The 17,482-nt window shown below is 36.0% G+C and overlaps 1 protein-coding gene across 1 annotated transcript in view; it reads right to left on the bottom strand.

The window, feature by feature from the left end:
* Positions 1–16,788, bottom strand: part of SLC35F5 (solute carrier family 35 member F5) — a 41,591-nt gene extending 24,803 nt beyond the window's left edge. Inside the window, exons 1-7 of the mRNA XM_012739487.3 lie at positions 16,571–16,788; positions 15,619–15,709; positions 15,326–15,467; positions 11,361–11,504; positions 8,665–8,727; positions 6,564–6,645; positions 5,476–5,666 (exon numbers count right to left, since the gene is read on the bottom strand). Coding sequence (XP_012594941.1) covers positions 5,476–5,666; positions 6,564–6,645; positions 8,665–8,727; positions 11,361–11,504; positions 15,326–15,467; positions 15,619–15,709; positions 16,571–16,610 — 753 coding nt within the window. The 5' untranslated portion in view covers positions 16,611–16,788. The remainder of the gene's footprint in view (positions 1–5,475; positions 5,667–6,563; positions 6,646–8,664; positions 8,728–11,360; positions 11,505–15,325; positions 15,468–15,618; positions 15,710–16,570) is intronic.
* Between the last annotated feature and the right edge of the window lie 694 nt (positions 16,789–17,482).

The following is a 17,482-nucleotide window of genomic DNA, read 5'->3' as shown; positions in this document are numbered from 1 at the left end:
TGCCTGTAGTTGAAGTGCTAGAAAAGAGGCAAACTCTGCCCTTAATTATCTTTTGAAGACTTTCTCCAAACAGATAATACTAATAGGGTAATAGTTAGCTTTATTGACCTACTTCTCTTACTACTTTAATAGTTAAATATTGGGGTCATTTTCAAACAATCTCACTGGTCCCTGTTAATAATGCAAGGTAAAGAAATAAAAATAGATCACTTAGGTAACAGGCATTCAAAGACCTTAAGAATTCTTCATTAGCTATGAACTCTTTCCAAAATGACCTTCCTATTCACTACCTCTCCCCAAACTCCATTCTCTAGCTTGTTTCCAAAAAGCCTTTATCGCAAAAGAAGACCCATCTCAATTATCCTCCAGTAAAAATTATCCATACATCTCCCTTCATTATTTTAGAGTTGAGGACAACCACATTAATAATGATATCAAATAATTAATATTTCATTGTTTCATGAGTAGTAATTCATTTTTAAATTATCACAAAAGATATTCTTTTTAAAAATACATTTAATTGACAAAAATTATATATGTCAGGTGTACATGATGATTTGAGATATATATATGTGTGTGTGTGTGTATGCTATGTACTGATTACTACAAATTATTTAGTACATCCATCATCACCCCCAGTTACCATTGTGTGTGTGTGAGGGGGTGAAGACACTTAAAAATCTGCTGTCTTATGAAATTTCAAGTAAACAACACAGTATTATTATGTATAGTCACCATGCTATGCATTAGTCCCCAGAACTTATTCATCCTGTAACTGAAAGTTTGTACCCTTTGACCAACACCTCTCCATTTCCCCACCCCCTAGCCCTGTCAACTACCATTCTGTTCTCTGTTTCTATGAGTTCAACTTTTTTGATTCACCTATAAGTGAGATCATATTTGTGAGTATTTGTCTTTTTGTGTCTGGCTTATCTCACTTAGCATAATATCTTCCAGGTTCATCCATGTTATTGCAAATGGCAAAATTTTCTTCTCTTTTTATGTCTAATATTACATTGTATATATAAACCACATTTTCTTTATCCATCTGACACTTATGTTGTTCCCATAAGTGTCTTGGCTATTGTGAATTTTGTGCAATAAATGGACAGACAACTCTTCAAGATACTGATTTCATTTTCTTTGTATATATAATAAGAGGTATTCTTGGCTGGGCACAGTGACCTGTAATCCTAGCATTTTGGGAGGCTGAGGCAAGAGGATTGCTTGAAGCCAAGAGTTTGAAACCAACCTGGGCAATACAGTGAGACTCCAACTCTACAAAAACTTTAAAAATTAGTCGAACATGGTGGCATGTGTGTGTGTGTGTGTGTGTGTGTGTGTGTGTGTGTAGTCTCAGCTACTCAGGAGGCTGAGGAAAAAGGATTGCTTAAGCCTAGGAATTTGAAATTACAGTGAGCTATGACTGGGCCACTGCACTCCAGCCTGGGTAACAAAGTGAGATGCTGTCTCAAAAACAACAACAACAACAAAAAAGATATTCTTGATAAAGCCACTTTCACCTAAATTATATTTTACAGAAAAAAAAAAAACACCATTAATCCTAATAAGGCAAAAGATATACAAAGAATACTGGCAAATATAGTAATCATTAACTCCTTTAACCTACACTGTCCAATATATTAGATACTAGCCACATGTGGCTACTGAGTAACTAAAATTGGCTAGTCTGGATTAAAATGTGTTTTAAGTATAATATACACTGGATGTAGAAGATTTTAGTATTAAAAAAATGTAAACTATTTCATTAATAATTTTTATCTTCATGATACACTGAAATGATATTTTGCATATAGTAGGTTAAATACAAGTATAGTATTACCTGTTTATTTTTGCTTTTTAAATATTTTCACTAGGAAATTTAAAACTACATGTGTAGGCCGGGCGCGGTGGCTCACGCCTGTAATCCTAGCACTCTGGGAGGCCGAGGCGGGCGGATTGCTCAAGGTCAGGAGTTCAAAACCAGCCTGAGCGAGACCCCGTCTCTACCATAAAAATAGAAAGAAATTAATTGGTCAACTAATATATATATATATATAAATCAGCCGGGCATGGTGGCGAATGCCTGTAGTCCCAGCTACTCGGGAGGCTGAGGCAGGAGGATCGCTTGAGCCCAGGAGTTTGAGGTTGCTGTGAGCTAGGCTGATGCCACGGCACTCACTCTAGCCTGGGCAACAAAGTGAGACTCTGTCTCAAAAAAAAAAAAAAAAAAAAAAAAAAAAAAAACTACATGTGTAGCCTGTATTCGAGGCTCATGTTATGCTTCTATTGAACAGCACTGCTCTTGGCCTTATCTAAGTTTAACACTCTATTTGTCAGGTTTCCAAAAAGCTGGTTGTCCCTTGGTATCCACAAAAACTATTCCAGGACCCCACCATCCCTGGGATAACAAAATCCACAGATACTCAAGTATCCTTATTTTATAAGGATATAAATGGCATAGTATTTGCATATAACCTACGCACATCCTCCTGTAGGCATTAAATCATCTCTAAATTACTTGCCATACCTAATACAATGTAAATGCTATGCAGTTATGCTGTATTGTTTTTCAATTCATATTTATTGTTGTATTGTTATTTTTTATTTTTTAAAAATATTTTCAATCTGCAGTTGGCTGAATCCACAGATGTGAAACCCATAGATACAGGGGGGCTGACTGGACTATGCTGCTCTGACTTGCCATAGAAAAGCCTTTACCAAAGACTAACATAGCTTTCTGCTTTCACAATGTATTTCGGGCTGATCTTTTTTCAAAGGCTATTAACAGTGGAAGTAACCCAAATATCTAACAACAGAGGAATGAATAAACAAAATGTGGCATATCCGTATAATGAAATATTATTCAGCCTTCAAAAGGAAAGAAATTCTGACATATGCTATAACATGGATGAACTTGGAGGACATTATGCTAAGTGAAATAAGCCCGTCTCAAAAGAATAAATACTGTATGATTCCACTCATATGAGGTACTTAGAGTAAAATTCATAGCAACAGAAAATAGAACAGTGGTTGCCAGGCACTAGGAGAGAGGGGAATAGGGAGTTACTATTTAATAGATAGAGTTTCTATTTTGCAAAATGAAAAAACTTCTGGGGATGGATGGGGTGATAGTCATATGACAATGTGAATGTACTTCATGCCACTAACTGTATGCTTAAAAATGGTCAAAATAGTCAATTTTATGTTATGTATTAATATATTATAATTTCAAAAATACATCTTAAAAAGGCTATTATCTGCACATATTTATAAACCTGCTATAAAGAATAGTGCTTAATTACATAAGAACTTATGTAACACATCTCTCTCAGAGTTTTTTTTTTTTTTTTTTTTTGAAACAGAGTCTCGCTTTGTTGCACAGGCTAGAGTGAGTGCCGTGGCGTCAGCCTAGCTCACAGTAACCTCAAACTCCTGGGCTCAAGCAATCCTGCTGCCTCAGCCTCCCGAGTAGCTGGGACTACAGGCATGCGCCACCATGCCCGGCTAATTTTTATATATATATTAGTTGGCCAATTAATTTCTTTCTATTTATAGTAGAGACGGGGTCTCGCTCTTGCTCAGGCTGGTTTCGAACTCTTGACCTCGAGCAATCCGCCCGCCTCAGCCTCCCAGAGTGCTAGGATTACAGGCGTGAGCCACCGCGCCCGGCTCTCTCTCAGAGTTTTAAGTTAGGAAGAAGTTTGCTTTATCCAAAGAAAGGAGTTACTTCCTTTTCACAGACAATAAGCTATGTCACCTAGGTTCTCCTTTTTGCCCTCCTGCCATTTTGCCTACAGATGAGTTGTGTGCTCACCTGAAGTAGCTTTCTTCTTTTAAACTTAAGTTCCTGATATAATGATCACATGCCATGGCCAGCTCCCACCCCATTACCTATTTCATCTGGCTCTTATCTTTTCACCCTTCTTTTAACTTTTACCATATACAGTTGGTCATCGAACAACATGAGTTTGAAATGCGTGGAACCACTTATACATAAATATTCTTCTACCTCTACCACCCTGAGACAGCAAGACCAACCCCTCTTCTTCCTCAGCCTACTTAAAGTGAAGATGATGATGAAGACCTTTATGATCACTTCCACTTAATGAACAGTAAATATATTTTCTTTTCCTTATGATTTTCTTAATAACATTTTATCTAGCTTACTTTATTATAAGAATACAGTATATAATACATATAAATACAAAATATGTGTTAATCAACTGTTTATGTTATCAGTAAGGCTTCTGATCACCAGTAAGGTAGTAGCTTAATTATTATTTTGGAGGGGTCAAAAGTTATACATGGATTTTTGACTGCATGGGCATTGGTGCCCCACCCCGCAATTGTTCAGCGGCCAACTATAGATGCTTTTCTTACACGTTTCCTTTGAAAACTGGGTAGCATATAGCTAATAAATTTGAGTCCTGCCTTACCATTCATTTAAAACAAGCAAACAGAAGTCACAACTAATAACATAATCCAAATATATGAGCCTTTAAACTACTTTTATTACATATGTAATTATCATATTACAACTCCCAAAGGTTTCCTTTCAATGTGCATAGCAGAATATATTCATTAAGTTATCACTAAAGGGGGAGAGAACTAAAGTTCTCCACCAGGAGATGGAGAAGAATGGGCTATTCGATGAATATGAGAGGCAAAATCATGAAGTAAAAAAACCTTATAATCAGGCTAACAATACTGACATTAGCACTGCATTATATAATGTTTTAAGATGCTTGGTATAAATCTGAACCTTAAAGGCCCATATTAAACAATCTTAGATTAGGCTACTTCAAATACCTAAAATAGCATTGACATTCATTTTTTAAATTCTACACTTTAGAGTTCAAACTAACTCAGACAAGTCTCTAATCCCAGCTTAACCCAAAATAACAATACTTCATTTACTCTATCATTATTCTATGTGTAATCTTAAGCACATTTTTCAGTTCCTGTATTAAAATAATGAAGAAGCCACAACAACACTACAAGAAGTTCTGTACAAATATTTACTATGAGTATTTGCTAAAATAATACTTGACTTCATTCACACGAATTTAATATAAAACTGCAAAAACACCTATTTGGAGAAATCAATGCATATAGTAAACTCTTATTTGGATATTTACTAGCACTTGGATCAGAGTAAAATAATTCTGTTCATAATTCTGACCCTGAGGCAATGCCAAATTCTTAAGAACTTCCCAAATTATGTGCATGCAGGTATATATTTGTATATATATATATGAATAATCGAGTGTTATAGCACTTAGTGAGTTCTAACTCCTTAAGTTATGACAAGCATTTACTAACTTTGATACTCTAACGTCCCAATGATGCCAGATAGCAGAGGTTAAAGTTACAATTAAACAATCTAATCAGTTCACACTTTGATACTATATTATTGGTATATTTACTGTCTTAAAATTCAAGCTCCAAACATATTATAAAGAGAAGACCTACCACAAAGCAAAAAAAAAAGCTAATTTTTGCTACTTGAGTTGCTGTCAGTTTCCCCACAGTTTTCAGTATGGATTCTTGTTCTTTCACAGTAGGATGTGACATACGGGACAACTTCGCTTCCAACGCATGGCTTGATGGAAGCTGTCGAATCTCCATGATATTACTGAACCTTACTCGAGACTTTTTGGGAGCTTAAAAGGAAAAGCATGGTACAAAACCATTAAATGTGTCCCCTCCAACAAAAGTCACAAGTTTTAATTTATTGATAAATGCATATTATTCAATTCATTTATGATCAGAGTAAGGCAGTCAAAGAAAACCAGAGTTATATTATTACCTGGGGCAGCTTTGCTCACTCAAGAGTTAACAGGAAAAAAATGTTTTAAAGGGTTTAAAATGAGACCAATATTCAAACAAGGCTTCTACAATTGTGTACTGCATATACACAACTGCCTAGTTCAGGATTTTGGTATAATTATTATTTTAGTATTTCTAATTAAACTTTATTTGGATTTTTCCTCATGGATACACAATTTATTAGAATTATTTTCCTGGGCAAGCATGCAGAACATTCCTCTACAGGTCAATTCTTTGCAAGAGAAAGTATGAATAAATACTATGAATAAATAAATAAATAATGTTGAAGTTGGCATTCTTCACTAAATTCACAGAACCAGCAAAACTTCTGTAACTGCTATTAGGGTCTTTGAGGGCATGTTTAAGAGGATATTGTTAAGAAGATGTTGTAAAAATACATATATATTGTATATATACATATTTCATACCATAGAGATTATATATATATAAAATATACATCTTACATATATTATATATATATATTTTATACCATAGAGATTTCTGGAATTTGGAAATTATTTCCAGTTGAATTAATATAAAAATAATTATATCAGATTCACAATACCATCAAATTTCCAGAAGACTACAGGCCGAGCCAACACCTCATGGAACAGAAAAACTATCATATGATTCCAGTCAACCCACATAATCACTAAGTTTTGAGATAGCTTGAATAAAGCTAAATTATTTTCCAGCCATTTTTAAGTTATGGAATTTTAAGTTTTGCTCACTTTTTTCAGTATCGATGTTTGTGCCCTCAGGTTTTTCACTTGGAAGATCATGAAATTTCACAGGAACATACAGAGGTTCACTCTGGAATGTAATAGAAATAAATATAAACAGGAAGTATAAAAGCTAATGTACTGGCTAACATTTAAATAGTTAGTATGTAGACACAGATATTCTGAAAAACACAGTTGTTGAACACCATATGTAAACAACATTAAGATTCCCAAAAGCATTTTCAAGACTTAAAAAGGAAACTCTACTGATCTACACAGGCACAATAATAGAAAAGAATCAGTTTAAAGTTTAGAAATATAATATAATAGCATTGGCACATTATGATATCTAATATTTAAATATAATAAAAACAGATCTCTCTCTTAGCTAACAGATTGTCTCTCAGCTAATAGATTATCTCCCATTTCTTTTCATTCATTCTTTTTACAAATACATAATAAGCTCCTACTATGTCAAGCACTGTTCTAGGTCCTAGGGATAAAAGGGTGAATAAAGTCAAAGTCTCTCCCTCAATGATCACATAATTTAACGGGGAAGGTAGATGATGAACAGATGGTATATAACATGTATTTATATTTACTGAATTGTTACCTCTTGTCATAGAATATTCAACAAAAAACTAAAATTCTTGAAAACGTTTGCACGATTAATAGATAATAACAACAACAACAAAAATAGCTGCCACATATCAGTTCTTACTATGTACTAGGTACCAAGTTCAGAGCAGTTAAACATACATTTTTCATTAGTCCTCACAGTAACTTTATAAAATAGCTATTTTAAAGAACTTTTCTAGAAGTTGAGACATAAAATAACCAAGTGGTAGATAAAAGAATCAAAGCCAGGTTTGTCTAACCATTCTCCAAAAGTCCTTATTTTTAGGTAGTGCTAAATTCCTCAACTGCTTTTGCAAATGTTTTCAGATGATCTATATTTAAGGCACAAATCTCCAACTAGGCTGTTTCTTTAAAAGTAAGAGAAAAAAATTGTTTTATTTCTTTGATTAGTGTTTTAACTCCTAGTATAGAATTCTTCCAATAATAAATATTCAGTAAATGAACAGACAATAAGTCCAGAAATATACATAGTCTCTCTGTTATATTGAACTTTTCATTACAGCATCTGGCCTATAGCAATTTGACATATCCATCTTATAGATAATAGCAACAATTAGTAGAAGAATAGTCAGAAGAGTAAGCTGCCATCTCAACTATGCCTTCCACACTGACAGAGACAAATAATAAATAACATTAAACTATCTTGTCAATGCTTAAGATCCCAGAGAAAAGAAACTGTAGTACCTAGTAGCCTACCCTACATGCAATCGTAGTCCTAAAAACCAGACAAACAAAAAACTGTACTGTCAATAAGGTCACAAGTGAATGCTTCACAGTTGATATTAAATTTTACAGTAAGTTTAAAATTTTTCTAAGATAACGTGGAAGGAAGGAAGGAAAAGAATTGTCATTAAAATTACATTTTAAAGAGATGGCTTAGTGATGTCTAAAAATGACAGATTTCTAGATATCATCTCTCCAACTAGATTATAAATACTTAAAATAAGTGAATATGTTAATTATTTGTTTGCTTATTACCTGCCCCCTCTCAAACACACACACACACACACACACACACACACACACACACACACAGTATACTAGAACATAACTGTATTTCTAGAGCCTACAAGTGCTTAACACATATTAGGTACTCTAAAAAATCTGTGGAAAGAAAAGAACAATTTGCTTATATATTCTCAGTGCCAAACAAAAACATTTGTTTTTTAATGATAATAATAATGTGTCTGAAGTGAAAGAGTTGTTAAGAAACAAAGGATTGTCCTTTACTATTTTCTCTCCTTAACCAGTTTTCCCCTCCCTCTTTTCTCAGAGGTAGCTAAATTGGTTACCACTAGGCCCCAGGTATCCAAAAGAAGAAAGTACCAAATTACAATTCTCATAGTCGGCAACCAATATTGAGCTATATCTGTATCATCATACAGTTGTGGGGTCATCAAAGATGTTTCAGTTCTTTCTGCCATGGCTCAACTCCACCTGCTCCATTCCTGACAAGAAAAGAAGCACTTACCAAAGAACTATTCATAGTTGTATCTGTTGTGCAAGCAGCAAAGTAGCCTTCAGCATCTGCAAACTAAATACAGATAATGGAACATAAAATTAAATTAAACTCATAAGACTAGTCAGATGTAACTCAAAAGAATAAAACCAAAACTCCAGAGTCAATCTATAAGAATATAACTATTATTTATAACAATAGCAGCAGCTAATGCAAAGTATTCAACAATGTAAAGTAGGTATTATTATCTTTATTTTATTGATGAGGAAATAGAGGCTAAGAGATTTCTTAATCCTGAGAGCTGGGATTAAAACCCAAATTAGTCTAATGTCAAAGCATATGCCCTTTTTACAACACTATTGTAACATTTCAGATAAGTAAGGAAAGAATGGGTAAGTGAGTTACTTAAAAAGGCAAGTAACATCTCAGTATTATCCTGAAAATAGTTTTGATCTCAAGAACCTTCTGAATGGATCTCAGGGCCTAAACCACACTTTGAGAACCACTGTGCTAATGCTACATAAGTATGATTTCATTTCATACCAACAGCTAGCCTATCACATTACCTCTGCTGAAAATCTGAAGAGTTTAAATAACTTGTCCAAGATCACAAAATTGGCAAGAGATAGAACAAGATTCAAATAGTAGAGCCCATGCTATGAAAGAACCTTTATATATCAATAACAAAAAGAGGGAGTCAATGTAGAAAAATGGACAAGACATAGACAATATACAAAAGAATTCTATTATCCAATGAATATATGAAAAAGTAATTTAAGAAATGCAAATTAAATACCTATCAACTTGCCAAATGTTGGGATTTGGGTAAGGATTTAATCATAACATTTATTGTTTAATAAGTGTTTAATCATATTGCTAACAGAGATACGAATTAGTGTAACCATTGCAGATGGTAATTTAGCAGTAATAATCAAAAACTTTAAAAAAATTACTCTTTTATATAATATCATGCTTTTCAGAATTTAAGTAAATAACTACAGATGAGTATAACGATATTCCTATTTACTTATATAAAAATTAAAAGTAGAAACAATCTATCAAGGGTTAGTTAAATAAAATAGGACAAATATGATGATAATTTTATTTATTCACATGGAAAGATATTCATAATATCTTGCAAAAGGACTGGCCTGTCTCTATTGACCAATCTCAGCTACTTAATTGCAAACATCCTTATCATTTCATCCAACTGGTTGCAGTAGACATCTACTGTAATTCTACAATTCTCAACACCCAATCCACGGTCCAGTACCAGTTTGGGGCCTGTTAGGAAATGGGCTGAGTATCACCACCTGAGCTCCACACCACCTCCCCGCCACCCACAATACCCTACCCCACCATGCTGGATCTGGGAAAAATTGTCTTCCATGAAACCGGTCCCTGGTGCCAAAAAGGTTGGGGACTATCTAATTGACTGGCCAGGTTTCATGAAGCTGTAGTGGATAATACCAGTGCTAGACCACCAAACTGACACCATTAGCTTTTGTTGATGAATATTCGGTTTTAAACAGTGTTTCAGCACTTCATCTTTATCCAGCCATTGTACTGAATGCTTGTGATTGTCAAAAAGAATCCATTTTTCATCACATGTAACAAGGAGGGGTATCGAAATAGTTCACCTTTATGTCTTGACAGCAAAGAACAGCAAGCTTCGAGATGATTTCTCTTCTGACGCTCATTTAATTCACGCAGTACCCATCTATCCAACTTCTTTACCTTGCTGATTTGTTTCAAATGGTCGAATATTATTAAAATAGTAATGTCAAATCTTGCTGCTAATTCACATGTAGCTTGAGATAGATTCGCTTCCACTATTGCTTTCAGTTCATCATTATTCACCTTGGTCTCAGGTCACCCAAGTGGCTTATTTTCGGATTAAAATCACCAAAACAGAACTTCTCAAACCATTAATGTACTGTGCGTTCATTAGCCACATCCTTCCCAAACACTTTGTTGATACCTACACTGCACTGGTTTCATGATGGAACTCATATTTGAAAATAACATGAATTTTTTGGACTTACCAGTGGTTTCACAAAAATTGCTCTAAAAATGAATTTGAAAGATAATCAAAAGCCAAACTGTGTATTTGAAAGACTGAGGATGTATCTTCACAATAAAAAGTGTCAAAACGAAATGTCAGAAATATCAACTGTCAAACTTAATGCTTAAGGAAATCAGACATTTCATACTTAATAACCTAATACATCAATGAAAAAATATAATTTGATTAGCCAAGCATCTGAAACATGTCCTGAAATATGCTTTCATTTTCATATAAAACTTTGAATTATTTTGTTTCTACAATCAACTTAGCAACTAATTTGATGATACTTATCCAATCTGCAAATGACAAAGACTCTAGATATTCTTTCTATTCCTTACTTTCATCTCCTTCTCTACATTATTTGATTTGGGCTAATTCAAAAATTCTTAACAACTCAGAGGATGTCACAGGGTAAGGCAAAGAAAGTGATTATGTGCTTTTGAATTCTCACAAAATATTTTGATACCAAGTTGATCAGAAGAATAAATTTAAAATTTTGGACAAAATGTTTTTCTTATATCATCTTCATTCCCTTAACTGAACAACTTCAAACTTGACTGTCCTTAAAGAAATTAATACATCTTTAAACTCTGAAAAAATATACCCTCTTCCCAACAAACACTTAAAATTAAAAACTTACAAAAGCAGCATGCTTTCCTCGAAATCCTCTTGTGCACTGTTGCCTCCATGGCTTCCAAATAATAAAACCCAAAAGGTACAGAACGAACATAGATGTTTTTGCAAAGGTGCTGAAGAATGGTTTGTTGTACTGAGTAAAAACATACTGTAGAGGAAAAAGTTACATAGACAAGTATGAGATGACCTTAAATCTTACTACTTACCTCCAAAATAAAGCTACTACAGGATTTTTAACTCTTTAAAAGTTCACTTGGAAGGGAAAAGTCTATACCATTTTACACTAAAAGAAACAATGGCTCCTAGAAGAAAATGGCCAAATCCAGTTATGGGGAAGGAAATATAATATACAAGATGAGCCTGGGACATCTTGTGCTGGAAAGCAAATAAGATGTTAAAGATTAATGAGGTCACAGTAAAAGGACCCTAGAGCCCATTTGAAGGGCCTCTCACTAGTCAATGACAGAAGAGTTTAAGCATTACAAGGAATAATAACTGCAATGGTTTGAAATATATCAAATATATAAAAATTCATGAATTTATTATGATATTCAAAAATGTTCTCTCAGTGGTTACTACCAGAAGTTGCTAGGCAACTCCATTCTAAAATAAATAAAGAAAAAGAAAATCCAAATTTTAGCCAACCTTTACATGAACCATGCTTCAGGATGACCAAACAGTAGTTATAGAAAAGTTCTCCTTAAAGAATTTCAGCTAATAAACACAGAAGGAATGACCCTTAGAAAAATCAACATTTTTTAACCCCTAATGAATACACTATCAGGGTAGTAATCACATGGATATTCAACATTATCTAAAGGTTGATGAAGAACTTTATAGTACTTAAATTGGCTTCACCCAAAGTGAGACTTGCAGCCAGTACATGCCTCATATTGAGATGACATAGGAAGTACTCAGTACTACCAGGGTATTTCCTGAAAACTAAACCTAAATCAAGACTTTACACCAAATTACCATTTACAAGAAATAAGAAAGAAAGAAGAACAAGTTAAATGATATCCCAAGGAAGCCATCAGGTAAATCTAGAATGTGTGACTAAGTTTCTCCAACAAAACAATGACATGAAAAGAAAAAAAAAAAAAAGAAGGAATACAGTTAAGGAATAACAGTGGCTTAAAAGATATAACAAATGCAATAGATCCTAACAAATCTTTTTAAAAAAAACCAGATGTCCTTGATACACCTGGGGAAATTTCAATACAGACTGGATAACAGATGATCTTAGAATTACAGTTAATTTTGTTAGATATAATAATGGCATAAGGATTATGTTTAAAAATTAAAAGTTGTTTTCAGTTCAAAGTGAATAGGAAAGAAATTATGAGTGAAATGACATATGACATAGCTTTAAAATACTCCAGGAAAAAAAAGTTTAGGGGAGGGGTTGACAAGATCAGCAAAATTTGATAATTGTTAAAGGTAAGTAACAGATACACGGAGATTCATTACACCATTCTCTTCACTTTGTATATATTAGAAAATTTCCCTAATAAAAAGATTGATTTTCTTTTTGAAATACATAATACATCAAAAGTCTGATGAGCATATCTGGCTGAAGAACCAGACACATTATATATGCTCTTGGATAATGAAATTATAATATACCCTCTCATTAAAGATTTTACTTTTTTTTTCTTTTTGAGACAGAGTCTTGCTCTGTCACCTGGGCTAGAGTGCTGTGACATCAGCCTAGTTCACAGCAACCTCAAACTCCTGGGCTCAAGTAATCTTCCTACCTCAGCCTCCCAAATTGCTGCTGGGACTACAAACGCACACCACCACTCCTGGCTAATTAAAATATTTTACTTTTTAAAAATAAAGACAAGTTGTTTTTCCCCAGCTATAGTGAAGTATAACTGACAAAAACTGAGTATATTTACCATGTACAATGTGGTGATTAATATATGTATATACTGTGAAATGATTACCACAAATAACAAGTTGGTTTTCTTTTTACCTTGCTTAGATATGGATTGCTAAATTATAATGTAATTGGGTGCTCTTTTATCCTAAACCTTATTTGTCTTAAAGTAATTTTTATTTTCATCAATGTAATACATTCATATGGTTTAAGAAATCAAATAATACTATAAGACTTACAATGAAAAACACTGTACCTTGCCCTGTCCTTTCTCACCCTCCCCGTTCCTATCCCCAGCTTTTACTCTTTTAATATTTCCTTGAGTATTTGCCTTCATATTTCTAAATGATATCCTTAAAATGCTATTTCTTTTATTCATAAATTTTTTAAGCATTATCTATAAACTTTCTATCTAATATGGAAGATGAGAATTTTAAAATTTATTTTTAATTGACAAATAAAATTGTGTGTGTGTGTATATATGTATATGGTGAACAACCTATAGTTTTGAAATATGAATACACTGTGTGGAACAGCTAATGTCCTAAATTTTATTACTTGATAAATAAAAAAAACAATCTATTTATTTAAAACTAAAATAAGGCCAGGTGTGGTGGCTCATGCCTATAATCCTAGCACTCTCGGAGGCCAAAGCTGGAGAATTACTTGAGCTCAAGAGCTCAACACCAGCCTGAGCAAGAGTGAGACCCCATCTCTACAAAAATTGAAAAATCAGCCTGGCACAGTGGCACACACCTATAGTCGCAGTTACTTGGGAGGCTGATGCAGGAGGATCATTTGAGCCTAGGAGTTTGAGGTTGTAGTGAGCTATGATGATGCCACTGTACTCTAACCCAGGTGACAGAGTGACACTCCGTCTCAAAAAGAAAAATAAAAAAGAAAAGAAAATTTAAAATACAGGTTTAGTTCCATGTCAAAATCAAAGAGATTTCTTTGAGGTAAAACTACAAAATGTTAATCTAAAAGAATATACCAAAGAATTTAATAAATGACCTATTGTATTCCAGAGCCTAATTTTGGAAAGGCTAAAGAACTATTTATTCATAGGATACAATGTCAGTGTCAACTATTTACTTAGCTATAATATGAGAAGACCTGCAGTATCAAACTACTTCTTTTGACATTTAAATTCATTTTATAAGTGCTAGTTTCCTTCTGTACATTTGCCTTAAGATTGCAACATATAAGCTGAAAGGCAGTCATTTCTGTCTTTTAACAGGGATCACTGACCAAACAGAATAAAGTATACAAGTGGAAAGAAAAACTAGCTTGTGAATCAAAATATCACATTATTATCAATAGGTCATCAATAGACAAAATTTAACTGAAGATTATCATTGTATACCATGCACTTCATAATAAAGGTTGAGTCGGCACACATACAAATGTGCCTGTATCCAGAAATGGACATCATAATGACCAGTACATGAAAACTCTTATTACTATTACTCATTTGTCTAAATGCACTCTTACTTTCTACTAAATGATGACAGATTGTTTTGCCCATTCTAGATAGTTGTTTCACTACAAAATAATATTTACAGAAAGAAACTGAATTTAGAAAAAAAGCCAAAACACTTTCAAATATTAAGAAAACATGTACATAGTCTAAGTAATCCTCCCTAAAAAGATACAAGAAAACTATACAATGACAACAAAGAGCATCCTTTCAGTTTTAACTTAAAGTGACACTAATTCAAAATCATGGTACTGACTGATTAACACCATGGTGCTCAAAGGGTGGTGGTGTTCACCAGGGATTCCCGGGTTGGGGGGGTAGACCCACATCAGATGAATATGGTGAGCATTGTGGAGGTGAAGGGCATACCTCCAGCCCTAGCTAGAGAGAGGCAAGGATATAAAATGTAACCAAAATGTTCATACTTTCATATTTTCTTGAAATAAAATAAAAAAGAATTGAAAGACAAAACCAAACAAAACATAATTTAACAATATTTAAAGTACTGCTTTTAGTAAGCATCAGTTAGTAATGGCTAGACATACTACAGGTTAACAGTAATACTAGTACTATAGTACAATATCATTCGTGGATAAGAGGTACATACCGAAGTAAGTTCTGAGGAGGCAACCCATATCACATCAACAAGTAGGAGAATAACAATCCCAAGAGTCATTCGCCTGCGCTGAGTGAAACCACTGTTCTGGGAATTCATTCGGTTCATGATAAATACACACACCATTTGCAGTCTGTTTTTTAGAAAATACAGATCACATTAGAGAATCTTTTTAAAAAGATAACCATATAAAAATGAGAAAAGAAGTGTAAGAGAAACATCTGACATTTGTTAGCTAACGTTCAGTATGAAAGTTACACAGTATATAAAAGTGTGGAATTTACCTTGTGTTAAGGGCCTTTCTGAGATCTTCAAGAGCAATGCCTGAAAACTTGGCAGATCCCAGTCTAAAAGGAGGTGAGGAACTCAGCACACCTAAAAACAACCACAAAATGATGCTTCTGAAAACATCAACAACTCGAGGTAAGATTCATTACATTTTTTCACTCTTCACCTTCAAACTGAAAGTAAATGAAAGAAAATATCAGAATGTGTTAAATATAATTGACACCTTTCTCGAGACTTTCATGTTATCCATTGCGCACTTCAGATTAATACTCAGAGAGGGACACAGTACAGGGGGTGGGGGGGAAACTATATTCAACATACGGCATATTTAATAATAGTTAATTACTGGAAAACAGCTTCTCCGGGTTTCACAAATACAGAACTCCATTCTCCTCTCCCTCCAGAGGTATCCACCCCAGGGACAGTGTCTAGACACACGCCTGTTTCTAAAAGTGTCTTTTCTGTCCCTGATCTCCTCGAGTGGAATTTTGTTATTTGAGAGGCAGCGATTTGTTGTGGGTCTTGAGGGCACCTTTCCAATCTGCTCACGTGGTAAAGGAAAAGAATCCTCCACTCTCCCCCACCCGACCCTGTCACTGCATCGAGTTATTTTAGATCGAAAGAGTAATTCACAAGGGGAGTGAACACACAGCTGTTAAAAGGCATCCGCCTCCTTTTTTAGAGGGAGGAAAAAAAGCTGAAGTCAGTGACGCCTCGCCAGGGAGATAAAGCCGAAGCGACGGCGCACGGGCAGCTTCCTCAATTGCCCGAGTCTGCACCGGGCTCCGACGCCTCTGTCAGCCTCCCGCTCACTCCGCCCCTTGAGACCGTCCCCGTCTCGGTCCGGGAACTTCGACTGCCACCAAGGGCTGGCGGTGGGGCTGCTGGTGGGCACTCTGTCCCGGTCCGGGCTCCGGGTGATTTCGGGGCCCTTCCGTGCCAGCCTACCTGGCCTTCCTGCCCCGCGATGGCGTCGTGGCGGCACCATGAGCAGAACCGGCCAGGCCCCGCAGCCGCCCAGCGCCACGGCCGCGGCCTCGGCCTCACGGAGCCATCGCGCCGCGCTGGAAGCCCAGCTCCTGAAGCTGCCGTGCCCCACAGGGTGAGGCCACCGACACCACCCAACTCCACTCGGCCCAGGGGGGCGGGGAGCGGACGAGGGGAAGGCACCGCTCAGACAGCGATGGCCGCGGAGGCCCGGAGCTCGGCCCTGGCCCCGGCCCCGCCCCCGGCCGGCCAGCCCTGCCGTCCCGCCCTCCGACCCGTAGGCGGCGGCGGCGCGCGGATTACGTCACGGCGACGCGACGGGGTACTGTGCCTGGGCGCGTCTCCGGCGTGCTTTGGCCTGGCGGAGTGGACTAGCGCGAAACGCTGGGCACCGAGCAAGCAGATAACGCGGTAATGCGAAAGAGCAGTGGAGATAGGAGGGAGGGAAGCAGCACGAGGTGGAGGGAGAAGAGGGAAGTGAGCGGGGTGTTTGGGGCAGAGCGAAGGACAAGAGGTAGCCAAACCTCCCAGATGGACTGCCTGGAACGAAAGCTAGCAGCTCCGTTTCTTACAAAGTTCGGAGAGGAAACTTTCGATATTCTTTCTCGAGGAGAGGACCGAAGGCAAAGTAGTTTGGGCACTTTTGACTCTGGGAGCATTTTGTAAATAAACTAGATCCCAGGCGGGGCGTGGTCGCGCACGCCTGTAATCCTAGCACTCTGAGAGACAGGTGGAGAATCGCTTGAGGTCAGGACCTCCAGACCAGACTGAGCAAGAGCAAGACCCCGTCTCTACTAAAAAATAGAAAAAAATGAGCCGGGCAACTAAATATAGAAAATATTAGCCGGGCGTGGTTGCGTGTGCCTGTAATCC

Source organism: Microcebus murinus, chromosome 8, assembly GCF_040939455.1.
Source record: "Microcebus murinus isolate Inina chromosome 8, M.murinus_Inina_mat1.0, whole genome shotgun sequence".
NCBI lineage: Eukaryota > Metazoa > Chordata > Mammalia > Primates > Cheirogaleidae > Microcebus > Microcebus murinus.
Note: the sequence above shows the minus strand (reverse complement) of the source record. Positions and strands in the feature narration are given on the sequence as shown.